The sequence below is a fragment of the Marmota marmota genome, unplaced genomic scaffold (genome assembly GCF_001458135.2).
Source record: "Marmota marmota marmota unplaced genomic scaffold, marMar, whole genome shotgun sequence".
Lineage (NCBI taxonomy): Eukaryota > Metazoa > Chordata > Mammalia > Rodentia > Sciuridae > Marmota > Marmota marmota.
The window spans coordinates 31331298-31356867 of NW_026000249.1; the positions used below are offsets into that span (position 1 = coordinate 31331298).

Consider the following 25570-nt stretch of genomic DNA (forward strand, 5'->3'; position numbering starts at 1 on the left):
ATATATATGATAATGTCAAAATGATAATAATTCATAATAGGCTCTCTAACATTTAAAATCATGACTAACTTCTCCTTTTATAGTATTTAAATGGAAGTGGCTCTTCAATGATATAATCAAAATAGTTATGGTCAATTTAAGGGTAATTAAAGGGAGATGTAAAAGCAGAAATTGTCTCTAAAACAAAAATATGCAGAAGAATCCCATCATGGGGATATCTTACTTACCTGGATAGTAAGTTTCCTAGAAAATCATCACTCAAAGGTAACCTGGAGGACTTGCACAGCCTTTGGATGTCTTTGGTGGGTAATACATGTTTTCTGCATTAAAAAAATGTATTGACTTTTATATACTTTGTGTCTCTCTGGTAAAATTGCATGTTATAAGAAAAAAAATACAAATGTGATATGTCCTAAAAATATGCACATGAAAGTAAGTATGAGAACTTGTATTGGAGTTCATAGTAAGGAAAAACAATCATATTGCATTTCACCCACTTTTTCCATTTTAGAGGTCACCAAATTCTGTCCTTATGAAGGCCTCTCCTTCAAGATTCAGATTCTTGGTTGGTGATAGTACTGCCTATTAAGGCTGTAACCACGAGTGTTGCTCTTAGTAATCGATCTGCATTCTTGACCACTAGTCAAAAACAGTTTTGATATCTGAAAACATCTCCTAATTTGACAGGCATCTAGAGCCTCCAACACAAGTATGATATGACTTGAGGGCATTTTTCTGGTCTTTTTTTTGGATCCAAACCCAGCTGGGGCCTTAACATTCACTTTGATTTTGTCCAATGCAAGTCAAAACGACTCTAGAGGAGGCCCAATGGTCATTTCAGTAGTCTCACTTGGCCGATGTTTTCCCAGGCACCACGCAAAATGAGAAACAACAAGAAAGAAAGTGGGCTCTTTTCTTTGCAATGAGAATGTTGATATCTCCAATCAAAGGTTGTTGGATCTATAAGAACCCCATGCTGTCTGATTAAGCAACCCCAATACTCCCAAGAAGTTTTCATTTAGCAAAGGAGGGTCAGGTTCCTCACCCTGGGGAAGGGGCACCACCATGGTTCAAGGTAGAGCCAGAATTATGCAAAGACCAGTCCAAAGATCCTCTGGGAGGTTCAAAGAAGCTTAAAGCTTTAATGAAAAATAATATTTCAATAAGGATGCATTATAGATTAGAGAAACTATGGTACCTTCAAAGATACTTAGGGCATATAGCTGGCCATTTGGGTGTAGACTTCAAGTCTGGGGATGAACAAGGGGGTCAGAGGGAAGAGAAATGGCAGTGGTATGTAGTAAAAGGGCTAGAAGCTAGAGTGAGAACTAAGATTTTTCTAACTCTAGATAAAATCAATAATTTTTACGTCTCCCCACTATATCAGATCTATGGATAAGATGAAATCCAAAACATAGTGAGATGTTTGGATCCATTTGTACATAACAATGGTTTAATAAAACTGTACACACACATGTTCAGTGTACTAGAAATAGATTGCACTAAGCATCATTACTTTTAAGAAGAAATAATTTATTTTAAACTTTATTTATTTATTCATTTTAGTTGTTGATGGACTTTTATTTTTTATTTACATGTGGTGCTGAGAATCGAACCCAGTGCCTCACACATTCGAGGCAAGCACTCTACCACTGAGCTACAACCTCAGCCCCAAGAAGAATAATTTCAAAGAAATTCTGTAGAAAGTTTAATTATAAATTCTCTGCCCTGTGTATTATAAAAGTCACATTTATAAATCCCAATTAGTACTAAAACAATGTAAGAAGATATCTTAGAATTAAACATGCTAATGTCTTGATTTACTATGCTTCAGTTGAAAGCTTCTAGAAGCAAATGAAAATAAAAGGGGAGAGCCTATTCTTTTAAAGACATAGGGCCTCCCCTGTCCCCTAAGTATTTAAGGTGGCTTTGCTAAAAGGTAGAGTATGATGAGACATATCAATTTTCTTTTGGCCCTTCTGGATGAATATAAATTCCTTCATTACTCAGGTTCACATAAACTTAAATGATTTATTAGAATCAATAAAATGAAGCTTACTTTTCTCGATCTTCATACACACAGTTAAAAATGAGTCTGTCAAAATTCTCATATATATTTTTCTTGAGCTTTTCATGGGCCTGTGCAATTAAGATATTCACATCTGTACTCATGTCCTCAGGCACACGGTAGTAGCGTGCAATGGTGATAACCTCCTGGTCTATAAGCCTCCCAGATGTTACATTCATCAATAAATCTCTGTAAAGGAAATAGGAAAATGATATCTAAGAATATTTTACCTCTCCTTCTATTAAAAGGATCCAAATTTCATTTCATGAAACTTTTACCAACAGCGTAGAGGTCAGAAAATTAACGTCTTTTAACTTAATTCTTATACTTTAGGAGCAGCAGGAAGGTACAAATGCTAGAATGAGAAATCATCAGTACTATGGTTTATAAGCAAAATGGCATTTTTCCAGAGTCAAATTTCTATCAGGTAACAGCCTACAACCAAGAAGTAAATTGTTGAAGTCCTTGAATGGTCAAAATACCTGTCACTAAGTTCATGACTTTAAAAATGTCTATTAAACTTCCTTACACAAAATAGTAACTGACTTAGGTTTCTGGTTTCCCAGGACACAAAATTTATAAATCAATAAATCAGAACTGTGTTTTGGAAATGGGGAAAGCAATTATGCACATTTCTGTAATAAAAAGTAAAAACTTAAAAATAAGAAGAAAGTTAAAAGAGTTATGTAAGGATACAGTTGTCTGACTTTTTAGAAGGCAAATGGCATTAAGATTATTCGGCAGAGATAAAAAATAAATAACAACAACATATTAACAATGGAGGCCCAAAGCATAACAAGACTATTTTATTTTCAGCGTGTCCTGTGTGAAGCTATAGACTATGTAGCATACATTAGGAAGAATTATATAAGTGATTAAAATGCAAAAATATTATGGTGGTTACATGAATTAGCTTCCATAAGAAAAACTTTCTTACTTGAAATAATTCAACTCTCAAAACTCCCAAATAATTCAACTCCCCAAAATCCCAAATAAAGGAAGAAAATAAAATTTTATTATAGATTGGTTTTTCAGAAGAATGGCTTTTAGTTCTTTTAGATAATTCTGGCCATTATCACTATCATTTAAGAATTCTAGCTGGGTACAATGGCACATACCTGTAATCCCAGTGGCTCAGGAGGCTGAGGCAAGAGGATTGGTTACAAATTCAATCCAGCCTCAGCAACTTAGTGAGGCCCTAAACAACTTAGTGAGACCCTGTCTCTAAATTAAATACCAAAAAAAGGTAACAATGGCTGTGGGTCAGTGGTTAAGCACCCCTGGGTTCAATCTCCAGTACAAAAAAAAAAAAAAAAATTCTAGGTTCCCCTAGAATTTCTTTAGATCGAGTCTAAGAAAGCCCATAATGTTCTTTCCAAAGGAAATGCATTTTACCTACATCTACTTCTCAAGGTTTTGAGTTTTTTGGTTTGGTTTTATATTTTTAATGGGAAATGAGGGCCAAATGCAATCAAGGGGAGCCCACAATTTCAGAGAGTCAGGTCAGATAATCAATCAGGAAATATGACAAGGGGATCACTCTATGGAAAACACTATAAAAGATACTCTGGCATCTGAACTTTTCAGTCCATACTCCAAGCATTCAGATGAGATCTCAAAGCTGCAAGATTGTAGAGCCAATTGAATGAAATGAGTAATAGCAATAACAACCTCTACCATTTACTGTGGTCTTGCTATATGCCTGGTCATCTGCTGCCAGGTACTTTTAGCATGGATTGTCTCATCTGACCTAAGAGGTAAGGTACTATTATCATCCTCATTTTACAGATGAGAACATTGAGACACTGAAATGTTAAGTTATCCACCCCATATCACAAAATCCAGAATGAAAACGCTGTCTGGCTTCAAAGCCCATGCTTCTGTATATTCCTCTATCCCCCGTCCTCCGTTGGGAAAGAAGATAGAATAGAAGTGGTGTGGAGCTCAGGTGAAACTTCCTAAAGGCAGTGAATTTTGAGCTGATTTTTTTAATGTCCCTCTCTTACTTTTACTATCCATGCTATGGTTTGAATGTGTGTCCCCAAAGTTCATGGGTTGGAAATCTAATCTTCCAATTCATGTGTTAATGGTTAGAATATAGACCTTCAGGAGGTAATCAGGATTAGATGAGGTCATGAAGGTAAGGTAGGGCCCCTATGATGGCATTAGCAGCTTTATAAGAAGAGGAAGAGAGACCTGAGCTAGTAAGCTTGCTGTTGTGCCATGTGATACCTCCCACCATGTCATGAGGCAGCAAGGCCCTCACCAAATGCCAAGCAGATGCCCACATCATGCTCTTGGACTTCACACACTCCAGAATCATGAGCCCAACATGTGTCTATTTATTGTAAATTACTGTGTCTCAGGTATCTTGTAATAGCAACAGAAAATGGAATAAGACAATTCATTACCTCTCCTTTGAGGACTATCCTTAGCCAGCACAAAAAGGTAAGAGAAAATAATTTCAGAAACATTGAGTCACCAGCCATCTCTGACAGGGTGGGTAACTGATCATAGAAGAGATGCTACAAGGAAAGCCCTGGCTCATTTGCAGCATTGGTCACGGAATAATCAGTCATGATCATACATAAAATGAAACAATATACAACTATTAATGCTATGTTGATTGGTATTTGTTTGTATAAAAGATGTCTAGAGAGGGACTGGGGTTATGGCTCAGTGTTAGAGCACTTGCCTAGTATGTGAGGCCCTGGGTTCAATCCTCAGCACCACATAAAAATAAATAAATAAAATAAAGGTATTGTGTCCATCTACAACTGGAAAAAAAAGAGATGTTTGGGCTATGTTGATGTAACACGATCCCAGTGAAACTCAATATATAGGTGCATATAGAGTCATAAGGAGAAAGAAAACACAGGGAAGAGATGGACCAAAACATCAATAGCAGTATCCTTCATTGCCAAGATTTCTTTTTTTAAAAGGCATTTTCATTTTTCTCAGCTTTTGTAACAATCAAATATTACTTTCATTATCAGAAATAAAACCTTTCAAACAGCTTTTTCCTTTTGCAAGTAGACTAGTGTGTGAAGAGGAGCAAGCGGCACACACCCAAGGACAAGGAAAAAAAAAAAAAACATGTGCAGCAATAACTAGAAACTTTCCACGCACCTTTAACTAAACTTATTATAGTACCACCAGATCATAAAAGTTTATTTTCCTTTTCATTGGATAAACTGAAATTATCCTGGCTTCACTGCAGTTAAAATTTATATCTGCTGGGATTTTGTATGCTTGGATTTTAAACAGCTCAGTATTCCACAGCATTACATGGCATTATGTGAGAGCTTCTAACAAGCTATGCCATACTTAAAACTGTCATCAGTCCTGCAGGGCATCAGAGGACTTGCAGCAGCTACCCCTGTGGCTGCAATACCCACAGGAGGCAGATTGCTGAACCAGGGATCTCAACCATGGCATCTCAGTCTCGCTTTGCAGATCTCAACAGGCTGCCACTACTTTGCCCTGCATTTGCCATGTGTGCCTTTTTTTAGGACTTGCTCCATTTTATCTAGTTGGGCATGGTGGCGCACACCTGTAATCCCAGCCACTTGGGATCCTGAGGCAGGAGGATCATGAGTTCAAAGCCAGCCTCAGCAACTTAGCAAGGCCCTAAGGGAGACCCTATCTCTAGACAAAATATTTAAAAGGGCTGGGGATGTGGCTCAGCAGTTAAGCACCCCTGAGTTCAATCCCTGGTACCCAAAAAACAAAACAAAACAAACAAACAAACAAAAACTTTTAATAGGCCTCAAAGAATTAGGATCTTTTTAAAAGTAGTACACTCCATTTTTATTGTGACAAAGTACACATGGCATGAAATTCACCATTTGTGACATTTATGACATTGGCAATGTTGTGCAACCACCACTTTTATCTAGTTCCAAAACATTTTCAGCATCTCAAAGAAACCCCATGCCCATTAAGCAGTTACTCTCCTTTCCTTCCTCCCCACAGTCCTCTCTCCTACCCAGCAACCACCAATTTGCTTTCTACCTCCGGACTTGACAATTCTGGATATTTCATATAAATGGAATCATATGTGGTCTTTAGTGACTTGTTTTTCTTCCTTAATACATGTTTTCAGGGTTCATTCATGCTGTAACATGCTTAGGTATTTCACACTTTTTTATGACTGAAAAATATACCATTATATGAATGTACTACATTTGGCTTATCCATTTGCTCTGATGGATATTTGGGTTGTTTCTACCCTTTTTTTGGGGGATGGTACTAGGGATTGAACTCAGGGGCACTCGACCACTGAGCCACATCCCCAGCCCTATTTCGTATTTTATTTAGAGACAGGGTCTCACTGAGTTGCTTAGCACCTCACTTTTGCTGAAGCTGGCTTTGAACTCGTGATCCTCCTGCCTCAGCCTCCCAAGCCACTGGGATTATAGGCGTGCACCACTGCACCCAGCATTTCTACCTATTGTCAATAGTACTGCTATGAACGTGTGTAAAAGATTTTGTTTGAACATCTGTCTTCAGTTCTTTTGGGTATATGTACTCCGGAGTAGGATTGCTGGGTCATACAGTAACTCTACATTTAACCCGTTGGGAAAATACCAAACATTTTTCTGCACACTTCACTTTTGCCTTGTAGCAATTGCAAAAACAAAGGTCCAAATTCCATCAAGCATAGACATTCCTCACTTATAACTTCAGAGTGAACTGAAATAAGATCTGATGCCATCATCTGATCTCAGTACTTCTTTCTCACTCATTTAAGGGGAATAAAAATGCATTTAAAAAGTGGTTATGAATTGTATTGATCATGTGCTTGCTGGTTGATATTAGCTAATATTAAGGATTCAAAGGTCAACTTACCTTTGTCTTTACCCAACATATTTTATACAGTATAATACTGTATTATAACACTATTATTTAGTTACTTTCATAAGGGATACTGCCATGATTTTCTCTGTTTTTGTAATTAAAGTCATAAAACTGGAAAACATGCCAAACTGCTCTAGGTTATTGAGGTAACTATGCAGAATTTTGAAACATGAAATGTTAAACAGTTTTACAAGACATAATTCCATTAAAGTCATCCAGTCAAGTAATAGTGAATCAAAACTTCCTTTTAAAGCTCTGAATCTCACGGTATTTTCTTACATATTGAATCATTCAAAGTCTAAGCAATGTCTTTCAAATAAACTTTAAAAATTAGTTTTGGCACAAACAAGACCTCAAGAGCCTAAACCTAGGCCCAAAGGCTTACAAGAAAATCTGGTTGAGCCTAAATTAAACCAAGCAGCAGTTTTGATCACAACTAGGTAGCACTCTTTCTCATTCCTTTCCATTTGATATTCATTGAATAAAATGTGTTTTCCTTCCTCTAATCAGAAGCCACACACACCTGCTCACATCCTACACTCCCTCAGGCTTTCTCTTACACCTGTGGCCTAATCTGAAACTGCTGCCTTACTGTCACTACATCCTAGTATGGCATACTATTTGATTTGTGCACTGCCAGAGAGCTGTGTTGGAGGAAGGAGAGATGGAAAGATACATCCAAGTGGGGCCAATACAAATGTCTAACCAAACAGACTTTGTTAAGGGTTCAAAACTGGACTCCAACTGGAGTTCAAAGCCATTTACAAATTCTTCAGCTTCATCAGAAAACAGTGCCATTACATATAGCCATTTGGACTGTGCAATGTCCATCTTTAGAAAGTGCATTTATAGACTTATTGTATAAGTGGTTTTCTCTGGAGTTGTGTAACATAGTGGCCTTGCCAGAGAGTCCAAGGAACTCCAGAGGAAACGAGGCAAAGGGGGTCACTGCAGACCATAAGAAAATCATCCATTCCAGCCAAGACTGAAAACCTGTTTTCAATTGGGAGGTGATGTGGTCTAGTGAGGAAAGTGTGAACTTTCAAATTACACAGTCCTGGATTAAAAGTCCAGTCCCATTATTTCACTAGTAAATGGAAACTATGGTAAATTACTTAACTTCTCTGTGCCTTAGTTCCTTATCGGTAAAATTGGTAATCATCATATGTGTCACAGAATTTTCTTTTGCCATTGGAGCCAGGATGATCCTACTAAACATCATGTCATTATCCTGTTCCAAACCCCCTGAGGGCTTGCCAACTCTCTCAAAGCAAAACCCAAAAGCCTCATGATGACCCCTCCTCTTCTGTCTCTCCAAACTCATCCACTCTGACCCTCCCATCTTTCCCCTCTGAATGCACCTCACTGCTCTCCTTGCTTTTCCTCAAACAAGCCAGGCATGTTCCAACCTCAGAGTCTCTGCACTTGCCATTCCTTCTAGCTGGATGAAACATTCTTCCCCCAGAAAGTTACAGTCCGGTCTTTTACCTCTTATAGGGTGTCTTCTCACCTGCTTGGATATCAGTTTCTCCATAAAGCCTTTTGTTCAACTCCTTCCTCTACAACTTTAGCCCCTTCCCTGCTTTCTTCTCCTCAATGCCATTCATTATACTTTAACCTGGTCTAGAATGTCCTTATTTTACATATCATCTTCATCATTTCTCCACAACTAGAATGTAAATTCCACAGAGGGCAGGGCTATTGATTTATTTTGTTCACTGCTGAATCCATAATACCTTAAATGGCTCCTGGCACACAGTAAGGCTTGTATAATAAATAGTTTTATAAACAGATCAAAATTGAGGATGAAGTTATCAAGATATGAAAAGCATTTAGCATAGTGCCTGGAACTACAAATGCTCAATAAATGCAAGCATTTCTCTATAATTCTCATCATCTCACAATGAAGTTAATTTCAACTGAAGCTACTTAAAGCGTAGCTTCTCTTAATTAAGTTTATCTTAGAGGAATGTGAAATGTTTTTGATGACTCTGAAATATTTGAATTTATCTTCAACATATAAAGGGAAAATGGTCCACTTGTTTTAAATAGTCATATTCAGGAGTAAGTCTGAAGTAATAAAGTATCAAGCTCCAGGTGGGCATTACTTTATACACTGGATCAGTCTCAAAAGCTCCAAAAATACTCAATTTTTAGAAATCAAATGTAATGCCCTCTTTCACTCTCTGTTACATATAAAGAGATGCTGTCTTCATTTGGGTCATATTTAATTGGCAAAGGAGCCCAACATCTTAGCAGCAAATTCCTCTAATTTTTATCAAGTTCTTAATGACAAACACAAAGAAACTTGAAATAAATCCTTTTGAAATGAAAGAAGCTTATGATAGTATAAGTAATTACTGCCAAATTCATCTATTTTGAAAAATGACTTTTTGATAAATTTTCTAAAACAGAAGTACAGTCACATTGAAAATCACTGACCCAGTTCTCTTATTCCAAATAAATGTACACAGTTCTTGTTTTCTGTATTACTACTCTCATCCTCATTTCACATCAAATACTACAACTTTTCCTGTTTTGACATGTAGTGGAATGTCCATGGTAATTTTAATTTATTTAGTTTGAAATTCAGTATGTCTTGGTACACTCAACTTCAGGGCTGTTTAAAGGTAGCCAAACAAAAAGATATTCTCATGCCATTAAGAGTGATTGCTATAAAACATTAACAGTCTTTTCTTCATTGAGGCAAAATTTTAGACATCCTTCAAAACATGCATCTATAATTATTCTGCAATTCGGTATAGTATGCATTTAAATGAACTAAAGCAATAATGAATTGTTTTTTAATTTTAAATTGTGTCAACACTTCTTGGTAAAGCAAATGCAAGTCTGGATAATGGCGACTAACTTGCAATGTGGGCAGGAAAGAGTAAATATTCATTTTGTTTTCAAGCAAAGTTTCTCATTTTCTATCACCTTCCTTTTCATTAACACCTACGCTGTGTTCAGGGATCATTTGTCTCCAAGCAAATTACACTTGTTTGGCTTTTTGTGTTTAACTGTTTCTTGCTTGGTTACCAGATGTTTTAGAGGCCGACAAGACCAAGTGGAGCACTGCAACGATAAAGGGTCCTTATGTGCAGGGTGACTCCATACAAACCCACCAGTACTTACTGATCACAAATGGGCTAAATACCAGATGGGCCCTGTGCCCTCTGGGAGCTTATAATCAACTTAGTAATTCAAGACTTAACTCATTTCAAACAATTATGAATAATATAATCAGATTCTTCATACTTTTGAAACACATTTTAAAATATCAAATTTATTGGCTTTACTGTATTATAAAAGTAATACATTTCCAATTATGGAAAATTTGGATAATTCATAAAAGTGAGATAAAAAGGGAAAGAGGAGCTGGGGATGTTGCTCTGTGGTTGAGCTCCTGCTTTGCATATCAGAGGTTCTAATTCCATATCAGCACCACACATAAAAAAAGAAAGAAAGAAAGAAGGAAAGAAAATGAAAAGAAAAACCATACACACTTCTGACACTCCAAGTATAACTAAATAAATACCCTGATACCTTTCTTTGAGGTCTATTTTCTATACAGGGGTTTTAGCCATTCTTTTTTTTAATAGTTGTGAACTTATTTTATAATTGACTTTTTTCACTTAATACAACATTTCCATGTTGCACATATTCTTCTGAAACCAAAATACCAAACCGTACTTCTGTTATTGGATATTTCAAGGTTTTATTTCAAATTTTTATATAAATAATGTCATAATGAGCATCCATTTACATAAACATTTGTCTGTATTTACAATTATTCCCTTTAGACCATGTTTCAGATGTACAATTAGTAGAGCAAAAGAAAAATTCTTTTTTTGGGCCAGTAATTATTTATTAATTTTTAAATTTTTAATTAATGTATAGTAAGTATACACACACACACACATAATATAGCAATATAATTTGGTCAGTATCATTCCCCAGTTTCTCTTTCCCTGCCCTCCTTATTCCCTCTGGTCCCCTTGCTCTATTCTATAGGTCTCCCTTCCATTTTTGTGAAATCTCCCCACCTTATTTTCCCCTTTTCTCCCTCTAGCTTCTACATATGAAAGAAAACATATGACCTTTGAATTTCTGAGTTTGGCTTATTTCCCTTAATATAACACTCTCAAGTTTCATTCATTTTCCTACAAATAACATGATTTCATTCAACATTATGGCTGAGTAAAACTCAAGTGTGCATATATACTACATTTTTTAAAATCCATTCATCCATTGATGGACACCTAGGCCGGTTCCATAGTTTGGTTGTCATGTATTCCACTGCTATATATATGACTATGCATATATTATTGTAGTATGCTGGCTTCAGTTCTCATGGTGCTAATTGCCTTTACCCTCCCATATGCAATGGATATCACCCATATTCAAAGTGTTTCCCAATTTGACAGGCAAAAGTGATGGTTTGTTTTAATCACTAATGATTTGATAACTAATAAACATCTCTTCACCTTATTTGTTAAGACATTATATTTCTTCTAGTGTGTTCTGTCTACATGGGTCCCTTGCCCATGTATCTATTCATCCATCCAACAAACACTGAATATTAAACTCCAGGTCAGTTGATGGAGTATAAGACAGCAATGGAATAGATTTGACCTTCAGCCCTCAATCCCTGTATCCTAGAGTTAATGACAGACAAGAAGGAAGGCAAACTCAACAGAACAGAAAAAGGAGCTACAATAAAGATCTGGCTATAAGTTCAGAGAGAGGACCTGTCATCCAGTCAAGCACATGTCTATGCCATGTAGGATTCACTGCAGAGATGGTAGTGGAGCAGACCTTGAAGATGAATGATAATCTGTTAATCAGAGAAGTGGAAAACAAGATGGGAAGGAGGAAGATGGGAGGAATAGGAGAAAGAACCATATCCTTGAATACTAAAGAAGGCAAGAAGATGGTACACTTTAGGGAGTGGGGGCTGCACAGAGCATTAATAACAGAAGCTATTGTTATTAAGTGCTCAGTGTATGCCAGACATTGAACTGTGTCACATGTATGAACTTATTTAATCCTTATGATAATTCTTTCATGATTATATTTATATTATTATTTTATATCATTATTTTTATCTGTGTGCTCAAGGGCACATCAATAGTGAGAAGATGAAGCCAAGATTTGAACTGAGATCTCTCGGATTCTTAGGATGACTAGAACAAAGCAAGAGATAAACAGGGAGCTGGCAGGTGGGGCCCAATCATGACAGGCACACATGTGGGCCATGGCCCCCCCTAGTTTTCTTTTACTGATGAAGGGAATATCTTGAAGGGTGTTGAACAAAAGAGAATAGGACAGAGTTTGACATCAGACAGAGCCCTAAGGAAGAAATGGGAAGGTGGGTCTGCCATTGAGGGCTTACTGGGACAATGGAGAGAACAGGACAAGAACTAAGAGCTGAGAGTTATCAACTAGGTCTCTTGTTGAGTTTCTAGGAGACAAAGCCATCATGGAAGCTAGCTTTGGACAGTGGAAGAAACACCCTTCTACTGAGATGAAAAAGGAAGAGTGTAATGTTATAGGTGTAGGGGCAGGTGGGAAGTTTATACCTCAGGATCTCTCTATTCTCTGCTTATCTGGAGATGAGATTTTCTATTATGAATGGGAGGGAAATGATGAGGTTCAGAGCTTAAGAGTGAGAAAAGTTTGAGACATCCATGTGCGGGATGGGAAAGGCCTTGCTGAGTCTTGACTCCATCCGTAACTATTTCTTCATTCTTTTTTTTAAAGAGATAGATAGAATTTTTTTTAGTTTTTTTTTTTTTTTAGTTTTCGGTGGACACAACATTTTTATTTTATTTTTTATGTGGTTCTGAGGATCGAATCCAGGGCCCCCACATGCCAGGCGAGTGCGCTACCGCTTGAGCCACATCCCCAGCCCCTATTTCATCATTCTTAACTACATGCTAATTCATCAATTGTTCATCTGAGAGTAAAATCATATTTCATCTTTATCTTTGATAATTAGGTAAATAGAGGTTTATAATATTTTAAGGCAATTTCAAGTTAATCCACATAAAATTCCAAATGGAATTATAGAACCTAGGAGCAAACCACATTTTACTGCCATCTGTGTCCTTGATTTCTTGTTCCCTGGTGATCCTTTCCTTTCAGCATATAGACAAGTTCATGTCACCCAACTTAAAGGGGCATCAAATCCTAATCTTTCACCTTCTGACCTGCAAAGTCATCCCAGTGGTGATCCATTAGCCTGGCAGACCCTGTCTTTCACAGAAGCTTTATGACATCAAAGCTTTATGACATTAAGAGTCAAAATGGTGGTATTTGGCAGTTGTCTAACCCTCTCTTGGCAAAGTAAAATCCCTAGGGTTCCTGAGCAAGTAAGGAAGAAGGGGAAGATAAGAGGTCTCAAGAAAAATTTAACAGAAACTATACAAGAATAATTCCTGATCCAGGCTGAGCATCCCTAATTGGAAAACCCCAAATCCAAAATGCTCTGAAATCCATTTCACATTTGTTTTTTTTTTTTTTTTTAATTAGGGATTCTCAACTGGTAAAGTCTATACAAATATTCAAAAATCCCAAAAACTCTGAAATCTGAAACACTTCTAGTCTAAAGCATTTTGGGTAAAGTATGTTTCACCTGTAAGATGGCAATTGAGACTCAAGGAATTAAATGAAAAAGCAAAACAGGGGATCACATGTCAACATGGAGCAGATAGATTCCGTCATAATAGTTCCAGGGGCAATCAGGGAAATTACATTTATGGTCAAAACTTCTCCTAGGCCTCTCCCCAGCCAGGCCATCTTGTTTTATGTTTCAATTTTTTACGTATTGATGTTGTTATTTTCTATTCTACTTTTCTTTTGCAATTAAGACTATATACTTGGTTTGCTCCTTAGATTCTGCAATTCCATCTGGAATTCTAGGAAGATTAACTTGAAAATGTCTTAAAATATTATAAACCTTTATATACCTAATTATCAAAGATAAGAATGAAATATGATTTTTACTCTCAGATGAAATATGAGGAATTCAGCTCTTTATTCCCCTACTGTCTCTTCCTAAGTCTTGGTTACTTATCTGTGGTATAAACCATGTCATTTGTCTTTAAAAATTTTTTTAACAAGCCAGGTGTGATGGCACATGCTTATAATTCCAGTGGCTCAGGAGGCTGAGACAGAAGGATCACGAGTTCAAAGCCAGCCTCAGCAAAAGTGAAGCACTAAGCAACTCAGTGAGAACATGTCTCTAAATAAAATACAAAATAGGGCTGGGGATGTGGCTCAGCAGTCAAGTGCTCCTGAGTTCAATCCCTAGTACAGCTTCCCCCTCCAATTTTAACAATATCATTCACCACTTTGAAATGTTTTACCTTGGAATTTACATGTGTGTGTATATGTGTATCAAATCTGCTTAAATGTTCAATGTTGTTCTAACTTTTTAAGATTAGTTGCCCCCCTTGAGTTCTTCGTTTTGATTTTTTTTCTTGATGTTCTAAAGTAATGCATTACTTTGGGCAATTTACGAAAGAAACTATTTTCAGTTTTTCTGAAGATTTTAAAACATTTCTATTGACCCATGTACAAAAAAACATCTTGTCCCCAGTTTGTTTACCCTCAAAGCACTGAAAATTTAATCCAGTGCCTCCTTGCATTACCTGCGGTCATAGCTTTTTGGTTTTTAGGTCACTGGTTCTTCTGCTGCTGCTGGTGTTTTTAAGCTTTGTTTTGTAAGAGTCTCTTCTATGTTCCTCTACAATTTTACCAAGCTCTATTTTGTGATCTCTTTTCATATATTTTGCTTTGAATAGTGAACTCTCTCAATTTACAGACACTTTTCTTTCACATTTAGAAAATAATTTTTTAGTTGGCCATGGGCACAGTTCAGTAGTAGAGGGCATGCCAAGCACAGACAAGACCCTGGGTTCTAGCACCTCCCCAAAAGAGAAAAGGAAAAAAAGAATTATTTAGAAAATGACCTTTGAATATCACTTTAGCTTCATTTGTTCAGTTTCCTCTCTAGCTGCATTTCTGTTCTCTTCTAGCTCATTGTTGCAATCCCTTTCTTATTTTGTTCTATTTGGGAGTGTTTCTAAAGATAGTTCTCTGGTTTACTATTGAGTCTTCTCTGGTGTCCAGTCTCCTATTAGTGCCTTCTGCTTTCAAGTTTTGATTCAGAAAATATGTGTTTTATAGGTTTTAATACACATTTTCCCTGTTTTGGTCTGTTTGTTTCTCAAAATGGCCTGCTCTTGGCTGAAACTATGATACATTTTGCTGGAATCATAACATAACTAGTTTCTAAGAATAAACAAACAAAAACCAATTTTCATCCAACAAATCACTCTTGGAATCTGCATGAGAATCCACGTTTAGTTTTTCACTGTTCATTCAACTTTACAAAGAGGTCCCTAGAGCAGTCTGGCTTGGTGTGTGGCTGTGGATCACAAATCCCACAGTCTCTGTCACAGATGGGGGACAAAAACACATGTGCCTGTGTATATGCAGAGAAAAGTTAAGGAAAGGGAGGATTTAACACATCTATCTTAAATAAATGTGCCCATATGAAAAGATGGCACATTTATTTGGGAAGGAGAGAGAGAGAGAGAGAGAGAGAGAGAGAGAGAGAGAGAGAGAGAGAGAGAGAGAGAGACTGACTTAATTTGAAGAGTAAGAAGTCACATTTGGGTTGGAAGTTTGGTAAGGAAAGAAGAGGATAGGTGGCAGAGTGAAAGTGAGATTTTTGTCACAATTCACTAACCAGTGATAGGCAAATTAAAAAAAAAAGACTCTTAATGCACAGTGTCCCCAGAGTTGTATAGTTCATAATAAGCACGACCTAAGCAGTGGCCCTTTCCTGAGACCACTTAGTAGACTCTTGGGCTTATACTTAATAACAACTTGTCATTAAGGCAACTGTGTCTTCTACATGAAGATACAATTCAAAAAAGGAAAAAGTATAAGTCCATCAATGAGTAAAATGATTTACTTCCATACCAGAATATGAAGTAGAAAATTTTCTGACATTTTCATCATGGTTTATTTTTGGATTTGTTCTGGGTCTTCTATGAAGAATTCTGAGCTTGGGGGAAGGCAGCTCTGGGCTGAGGATTAAATCACTTATCTGAATTAGAAGTCACAGACACAACCTAGGCAAACCACCCAACTGACCAAATTTTGACAGTGGCTGGAACTTTTTAAACTTTGCAACGTCAGTAAGAAATCACTTTCAGTCCAGATAATATAATGGGAACTTGTTCCTGGCTCCTTGTTTTAAACACTGTGTGCCTGAAATCTATGTAATGAATCCTAGCGTGTAACCACAGAGCGTCAGCCCTAAATATAGCAGTTTTAAAAGTAATAGAAGAAATCCATATGCCGATAGCTTCCTCTGTAAAGCATATATGGCTCTAAATCAAAAAATAAAGTAAATATGCCCATCTATTAAGTGTTTTACATTTCTACTTATAAAAATTAAAGACAAAAATGAGCATGAGTCAATTAAGATAAAACAAAATGAGGAAGCTGCTTGTGAGTCACAACCCTAACTTCCCTGCCACTTCAGGTCCCAGCCATATTCCCTGCTCAGGGAGGGAGTGAGCAGCTCTGGCAGGTGCTGGTGCACAGTCCCTTCCAGGTCACAGAATTGTCACTCACAGGGTTCAATTTGCACCACACTGATTTGCTGCAACAGTAACTAGCCACAGCCATGGCTATGTCATGTCTAAGCCTGCTACAGGAGCAAATTAAAACTGCCTGGCAGCAGCAGGGAACCTCAGGACACAGTGAGCTTTGTCCATAGTGAATTCTACCCCCTCTGTGGAATACTGCATCACTCCTTTCCATACTCTTCCCATATCTGGACCTTTTCCCAGGTGACTCTGTTGTTCCAAACTCTAAAGAGGTACATTTTCTTTCCTGTTCCTTGACAATGGGGTCAGCCACAAGACTTATTTTGGCCAATAGAAGGATGCAGAACTCCAAGCATGCAGATTTCAAGGTCTTCCATGTTTTTCATTCCCTGTCTGTACTTTTGCCATACTGTAAGAATAACATTTCTGGGTTTTAGCCTGCTGCTCTTTGGAGGAGAAAGACAGTACAAGGATTCAGCTTGACCTGACTGTAGCCATTTTGAGGTATAACCACCATGATCATCCTGAGTAATCTTAGTCTGTTTTCTGTACATAGTTTCCCAGCATACTATAAATAGACAAAATCATTAGAGTGCTATGTGGGAGCTTTACCATGGGATGGTGGTGCTGAATATGCCTGACATCCTTGATATTAGCTTGAGATAAACCAGGTACATTCCAACTTGGATGAAGTCACTTTTGTTGTGACCATTATATAAACTTCCCTCCTCCTGATCCACATTGCAGGGATCCACCTATTTTGCTGCCACCCAAGACTATATGTAACTCTCCAATAAACTGCACTCAGTGCAACCCTGAGTCTCTCTGCCTCTTTGGTCTCATGGTACCCAACAACTGGTTCCACCAACACTGGAACCAGGTTGTTCTGGAATAGATAGACATGTAGAACAGAACAGCCCCATCTAGGCCCAGACCAGATCAAATGACCCCTAGCCAACTTCTGGACCTGTGAGCTAAGTAAATGCTTCTTTTGTACAATACTAGGATTCTGAGACCATTTATTAAACATTGAAACTATGCCAACCAATGATTAATCCACTCTCCCAAATCCCACCCTTGCATTCTTCTTCATTCAGAAGTCAGCAAGAAGCATATTCACGCCCCAGATGAAGCTGAACTTCAGGAAGCTGGGCACCTGGGCCAGCTTCATGTTCCTAGCACAATTGTTTTGACTGAACAGTATTCTGGTGGGAAGTTAACATTTTTCTTCTAAGTAATACTATCAGAAATAGCCATCTGAGGCTCATCCCTAGGTATCAGGGGCCCAAGCTGCTGAGACCACCTACCATAGGGTCATCTTTGTGAGCAGCCAGAGAAGAATGTCTTTCTTGGGCTCTGCATTAGGATTCCTTCTTGGCAAAAGGATTAGTGTTGCAGTTGAAACACCATGAATCCTGTAAGTGATCCTGGTTTCCTATTTTTTAAAATAGTATTTACTTTTTAAAAATATTTATTTATTTATATGTGGTGCTGAGAATCAAACCCAGTGCCTCACACATGCTAGGCAAGCATTCTGCCACTGAGCTACAACCCCAGCCCATGGTTTCCTATTTTGTGCTGAATCCTTGGAAGCTCAGAGACAGGCCTGTGGCTCACTGCTAGTAAATACCCATGACTTTAGAGCCTGTAAATACACTGTCAGCCCCACTTTTAGGCCCACCATTCTTTTCTACTTTTGTTTTCTTTTACTTTTGTTATTTATCTGTTTTATGTTATAGAATTGTCCATGTCTTTGTAACACATCTCAAATTCATTTCTGAAATAAGGCAAAATAGCAATAAATAAAAAAATAATTGAAGGAGTATATACCCCAGGAAGTTTTTTTTTTCAAACCTACCCCAACTGTCCCCATCCCAGAAGACATCTTTCCAGAAAGGTAGACTAAAGGAAGACAATTTTGAGAAGAAAAAAGGTATCACAATTGGTGGAGGCAACTGCTAGGCCATCCAAGGAATACACATGCTTTCTAGACCCAGAGTGTAACTTTCCTGTGGCCAGTGGAAAGGGAAAGTGAATAAAACAAGTGTACCTGGTATGTTTTGGCTTGGTGTTTCACATATGTTAATTTATTTAATGTCCCCAGTAACATCCTCAGTTATTCTCATTTTGCAGTTGAAGAACCTGAGAATTACAAAGCAAGTTCAAGCTAGAATAGAATCTAAATCTTGAATTTATATAATGAAATTGTTAGAGTGCCTAGTGTAAATCCCAGGTCTGCAACTTAATTCCTGGTCCTGGGTAGTTTCCTTGACCTCTCTATTCTTCAGTTTCCTCACCTGCAAAACGAATTATGATAGTATTCACTTTTTAAGACTGCTATGTGGAATAAATAAGTTAACATGCAGTGGCATTTTCTGCAGCATTTGCCACATAGTTAGTTATTATTATAATTATTAGTAAATGGTAGAATGAATTGCCCTTTGAGAAAGGCCAAAGTCAGTCTAGGAATGCCCTATTAATTGGATCCTAACTATTGAGTGAAAATTGAATCCGAACAAAGGGCACTGCCTTTGATCATTCATTTATTCTTTAATTAATATGCATGTGGAAATAAAAAGATATGCTGAGTGGTACCAAGTAAAATGCAATGAGTTCAAAGAGTCAACGAGTTCTGTGAGCTGGGGTGGTCAGAACATCTTAAGAGAAGAAATGTAATCTGGACCATATCTGCAGAAGTAGCAGGAGAAAACTGGATAGCAAAGGAGACCATCTCCAAAATGGTGTAGGAAGCAAGTGACTCATCTCTGAACCTCTTGCCTACCTGTCACAGAATAGGTATTGAATATATGTTGACTGAATGAATGAATAGTGAACTTACATGGTTCAACACCATAATGAGGCACACCTTCTACACATAGAACCTTGGGTTGCAAAATTTACTTGAATGAAAATCAGTAAGGCAAGGTCTGCCTATGGGAGCCTAAATGTCATTACCCTCCTGCCCCAAAGTGTCCTCTTATTTTATATCCTACTTTATACATCATAATTCTCCCTTGGAGGAACTACAAATTAGCATTTACTTACTGTTCCCTATTTATTAAACAAACTTTCAGATTTAATTAAAGAAGAAGGCACGGGTGGCACTAATGGGGTCATTTGTTAGCATCTATGTAGCCACATAGCTGCCTGATTTTATTCATAGAAACTTCATTTAGAAAACAGACCATTAGCACATTGTATTCTGGATGAAATAGTAGTTTCACTGTTAATGATTACCCACTCCCACAAGAATATAATCATGGAAAAAGAAATAAAATAAACACAATATAAATATATATGTATATATAAAACCTCCAAAAAGACTTGGTCCTTTTTCCACTCTTTAGAAACATAAGAAATACTCTATCTGTTTTGGCATAATATTATATGGTTTATTTATTCTTAAATGCCAAGAATTTTTTCTAGCATCCCATAAAACTCAAGGTTATAAGAATGGATATGCTTCAAAAATAGAAAGAGAAAAGCCTGAGAGTGATTAAGATTTTTAAATAGTGGAGCCGATTTTAACTAGGCCTACATGATCACAGCCAAATCCACTTCAGCATAAGTGTTAATAATAATGTGACATTCCCTAATAATAATGTGTCTAGTCAATACTTTCCCCAATGTAATTTTTGAGAGTCTTATGGCATGGTAGAGAGATTGTGTGTGGCAAAATGGCAGATGAGGTGGCAATTAAAACTCAAACTCCTGGCTGAGCTTGCAAAAAAGGAGAGAAATTTCCCTAGGTTTTCAGGCAAAGGAGGAGCTGACAGCCAGACAGGAAGGTGTGCAAGCTAATAGGGAGCAGCTGTGGGGACATGGGGATCAGCCCTTTAACAGGTAAGAACTTAAACTTTAATGCTCTCTCAGGCACAAGGCTATGGCCACCGACAGGAGCAATTTGGAACTCCTATATGTGAAATCTGTGCCAGAAGCTAGAACTGTAAAAGGCTGCAACTGATGTGAAAGAAGGATTAGTAAGCTCTACCCACTGGCCAAGATAAATGACAATGAGGCTTTTTAGAGCTTTGTCTCTAGGTATGAAAAATATTATCTGAGAGAACTCTAAGCCAACATTTTACATAATATGAATTTGAAGTACAAATTTATTTTACCCACGCACTATATAAAGCTCCAAGGCAACAAATTAACATCAAAATTAAATGAAATTTGGCCAGTTTATAAACAAGGCTAGAGAGGCAAAAACAAAACTACTCTGAAAGTTCTACTTCTGGATGCTAAAATTAGTGGGTGAAAGTTTGAGGAAAATTAGGATGTGCATAGTCTCAAAATACCTCTCTCAAGTTATTTATTAATTACAAAAGGACTTTACAATTGAGAAACCTGATAGTTACCACATTAATCAAGGGATCAAGGTCAACATCACCAGCAGTAAAACACTGACATTAAGAACCCTTTAGTGTGACCCACAAAGAAGAACAAAACATCATTTCTGTGGTATTCCTTCCAAAAACGCATTATCTCAGGCTAACCATGAGAAAATATCAGAAAACTCCAAATTGAAGGACATTCTACAAAATAAATGATCACTACTCTTTTTAAAGTATCAAGGTTATAAAAACAAGGAAAGGCTGAGGAACTGTTATAGATTACAGAAGACTAAGAAGAAACAATGACTAATGCACTATGTGATCCTGGGTAGGATTCTGGAACAGAAAAAGAACCTTAGTGTATAATGGTAACTGCTGGCAAGGATGTAGGGGAAAAGGTACACATGTACATTGCTGATAGATTAGTACATTAGTACAACTACTCTGGAAAGCAGTATAGAGATTCCTCGAAAGACTTAGGAATGGAAACACCATATGACCCAGCTATCCCATTCTTTGGTATTTATCCAAAAGAACCAAAATCAGTATACTATAGTGATACATGCATATCAATATTTACAACAGCACAATCCACAATATTCGAGTTATAATGTCTAGCCACAGATGAGTGGACAAAGAAAGTATAGTCCACAATGGAGTTCTACCCAGCCATAAAAAATAATGAAATTATGGCATTTTCTGGTAAATGGATAGAACTGGAGAACATCATGCTAAGTGAAATAAGCCAGACTCAGAAAGTCAAGGGTTGAATGTTTTCTCTCTATGTGGAAGCTAGAGAACAAAAGGGGATGGGGTCTTGTGAAAACAGAAGAGAGAGCAGTAGAGTAGAAGCAGAGGACCAAGGGTAAAGGAAGAGGGGAGGCAAAGGGGAAGAATTGGGGAATAAAGTTGGCCACATTATGCTATGTGCATATACAAATATATCACAATGCATTCCAATTTTTTATGTAACTATAATGCATCAATTAAAAAAATAAATAGAAAGACAACCAATAGAGTAAGGAAGGGGCTTGGGGAGAGGGAAGAGGGGAGGTAAGGGGATAGTACCAGAGATTGAAATGGAGAAAACTACTGTATATGCTTATTTTTTAGTTGTTGATGGACCTTTATTTTATTTATTTACATGCAGTGCTGATAATCAAACCCACTGCCTCACACATGCTAGGCAAGTGCTCTGCCACCGAGCCACAACCCCAGCCTTGTATATGCTTTTATGAATATGTCAAAAGAAACCAAAAAACCCCACTATTATGTATAACTATAATGTACTAAAATAAAAAATAAAATTTAAATTTAAAAAAAATCAGAAAACTTCAAAAAAGGTTTTTACGCTACAATATTGTCCAAAGTTAATTTTCTTCTTTTGATAATTATGCTATGGTAAGATATTAATATGAGGATATGCTGGGGGAGGGGTATATGGAACTCTATGTACTACTTTGAAAACTCTGCTATAAGTTTACAATTAGTTCAAAATTGTAAAAAAAAGTTTATAAAAATAACTACTCTAAAGGGCCAAGCCAAGCAACAAAGGAACACTGCAATGAAAAAAGAAAGTACAATTTAAGATGAGCTCATAAAACATAAAAGGAAATAATCCTCCATGAATGAGAATCAGCAGATGTAATAGAGGGTTAGTGGTACCCCTTGAATTTGAGACAACAGAACAAAAATCAGTAATAAACCATGACATTATTGTGTTTAAAATTATTAAAGAGATAAAACAGAGAAGCCATTAGAAGAGTATGTGATGCCATGGAAAAGCACAGAAACATACCAGTAAATATAACAGTAAAGTTATTGAATCAATTAACTAGATGAAAGACTTACGGAAAATGTCAAGAACACAGCAAATAATGGAAAATAAATAAGAACAAATGAGAGATGAGAGAGACAATGAGAAAAAGTGAGAGTTTAAGAAGGAAAACAGAAAATGGATGAGAGAAGCTATTTGAAGAGATATATGACTCAGAATAATTCTCAAACTCAAGAATTACAAATAGTCCCAAGATATATTATAATACAACTGCAGAAAGCCAAACACAGGAAAATGCAACCAAGAGGGAAAATGGCATAAGATTACAAAGGAATAATTATATTAATAAGAGACTTATGATATCCATAATGGAGGGTAAAAGAGAATAATGTCTTCAAAAGCTCAAAGGAAAATAAGTATAATTCTAGAATTGTTTACCCATTTAAACTTCAAAAGAGAAAAATAAATTCATTTCAAAAAATAACTTTATTCCCAGAATTATAAAGCAAGTCTCAATAAATATCAAAGAATCAATATCATGCAAACCATGTTTTATACCTAAATGTAATGAAAAGTGATGAACTAAAAGAAAGCCAACCTGTACACATTTAGAAATTTCAAAACAAACTTTTATATAATTATTTATCCCAAAAGAAATTATAATAATACTGGAAAATATTTTATATGGAGGATAACAAACACACTAAAGGTAAAAATAGTACTTGGAAGGCACCTTCAAGCCTTAACGTGCATTTCTTAGAAAAGAAAGACTGAAATCAGTGAAACAAATGTCCAATTTAAGAAGTTAGAAAATAAAATAAACACAAATAAAGTATGAAGAAGGAGGTAGTAAAAACAAGAGTAGGAATTAATAAAATAGAAAACAAAGTTTTAAAAAAGGGTTAACATGTTGAAATCCGTTGCTCTAAAAAATTAGCAGAATAAACAACTGTAGTAAAATTGATTTTTAAAAAACACACAAACTGTAGTAAATTTTAAATCAGATTAAATGGAAATTCTAAAAACTATATAATTTTTAACAGCAACTTGAAAATAAATAGGGAGTTGGAATAAAATGTAATACCCTTACATAAAGTGAGTCATTAATCTACCCACTAAAGACAGGAAGGATCATATGGTTTGACAGGCAATTTATGCAAACCTTCAAAGTATCGACAATACCCACCTATTACAAACTGCCATAAGAAACACAGAATGAATGTTGTGAAAATTGTTTAAAGAGCTATTATAAAACACTCCTATTTAAAGTAGATGAACATGGTAGGAGAAAGAAAAAGTATAGGCCCATCTCCTTTATGAACAAAGATGTGAAAATCCTAAAGAATATATGCATCTACCAAAAATCTATGACAAGTGAAGTACTTAATAGTGAAATATTATAAACATTCCTTTGAAAGTCAGAAAAAAGATAAGAATACCTCCAAATGTTATTTATCTTATATGTTGCATTGCAAGTGCTAGCCAATATAATAACAGGGGGAAAATGTCATAAGAATCAGAAAAGAGGATACAAATCTGTTATTTTTATAGTTTTTATAATATGGACCAAAATAAAATCTAAGAGAATTTATGGGCTCTAAGAACTCAAAGAGAAAATGAGATCAACATAAAAGAAACACTAAAAAAATCAATAGTATTCAGACACACCATCAACAATCAACTAAAAATGTAATTTTTAGGTAAAAAAAAAACATTATTTACAATAGCAACAAAACAACAAAGTATTATAAAACAAGATATACTATATTCATAGATGAGAAGTCTCTATGTCAGAGTGACAGAAATTCTGCCCCAAAATTAACCTATAAATTCAACATTATTTTAGTCATAATTCAACTTTTTATAGAGCTAGAAAAAGTAGTAATAAAATTGATATGGATGATTAAAAGTCTGGAAAGTCAGGGAAGATTTGGAGAAGAAAAATTAGAATTCACCCTGCTATCTATGATCACGAACTAATCATGATGTTATAGTAACAAATCAAAAGAGGTAGCACAGGCCCAATAGAAAACAGACAAAATTAACAACAAGATATGGCCTTCTTTCCCAAGAACATAGTTGATTTTTTTTATTTTAATTTATTTTTAAGTGTACATGCAGTAAGTTTCACTCCTTGGTGTACAGTTCTATAATTGTGATGGAAAAGTCATCTAAACTCATAAAACCTTCTGCCTCTATTTGGCTCAATTCAGGTGAAAGAAGGAAAGTTTCCTACTATACTTCCAGATGAAAGGTCTAAATACAAAGAATATTTTTGCATGTTCTGCATTATAATTAGATGTATGACAACAGATCTTTTCACAACAGCAACTTCCAAGGTGTGGCACAGGATTTCCCCATATCTATAATCCAAGAACTAGGAAGCCATGACTTTGAGGTATTAAATGATATCAAATTGTCCCCTAAAAATCAAAGATTAAATACTTAGTTTATTTTAATTCCTTGGAATGCATTGATGAACTGCTCCAGTTAATATTGCTGTTAAACAAATTACCCTAAAAATAAAAGGCTAAAAACAATCATCTTGTTCTGTTCATGGATTCTGTAGGTCAGGAATTCAGACAGAGCACAGAAGAATGTCTGAGGCTTTAACTTGGAAAATTCTGTAACTGGGGACTTGAATCATTCATGGCAAGGGCCATCAACAGATCTCAGCTGAGCCTACCAATTAAATTACCACATATATATGTTTTATTTTTTAATATAGACTGAACTTTTTCATAGCATGATAGCCTCAAAGTGGTAGGACTTTCTATATGGTAGTTCAGGGTTCCAAAAGCAAGTGTCACAGCACACAACACATAATTATCTACATCTTTTCTGACCTGGCCTCAGAAGTCACACAGCATTACCTGTCCCATTCTTTTTTTTTTTTTTTTTA

The 25570-nt window shown here is 36.3% G+C and overlaps 1 protein-coding gene across 1 annotated transcript in view; it reads right to left on the minus strand.

Annotated features, from left to right (window-relative positions):
- The window catches only part of Efhc2 (EF-hand domain containing 2), a 206743-nt gene that overhangs the window by 34580 nt on the left and 146593 nt on the right, over positions 1-25570 (minus strand). Inside the window, exons 11-12 of the mRNA XM_048796279.1 lie at positions 2060-2257; positions 228-320 (exon numbers count right to left, since the gene is read on the minus strand). Of these exons, the coding sequence (XP_048652236.1) occupies positions 228-320; positions 2060-2257 (291 nt within the window). The remainder of the gene's footprint in view (positions 1-227; positions 321-2059; positions 2258-25570) is intronic.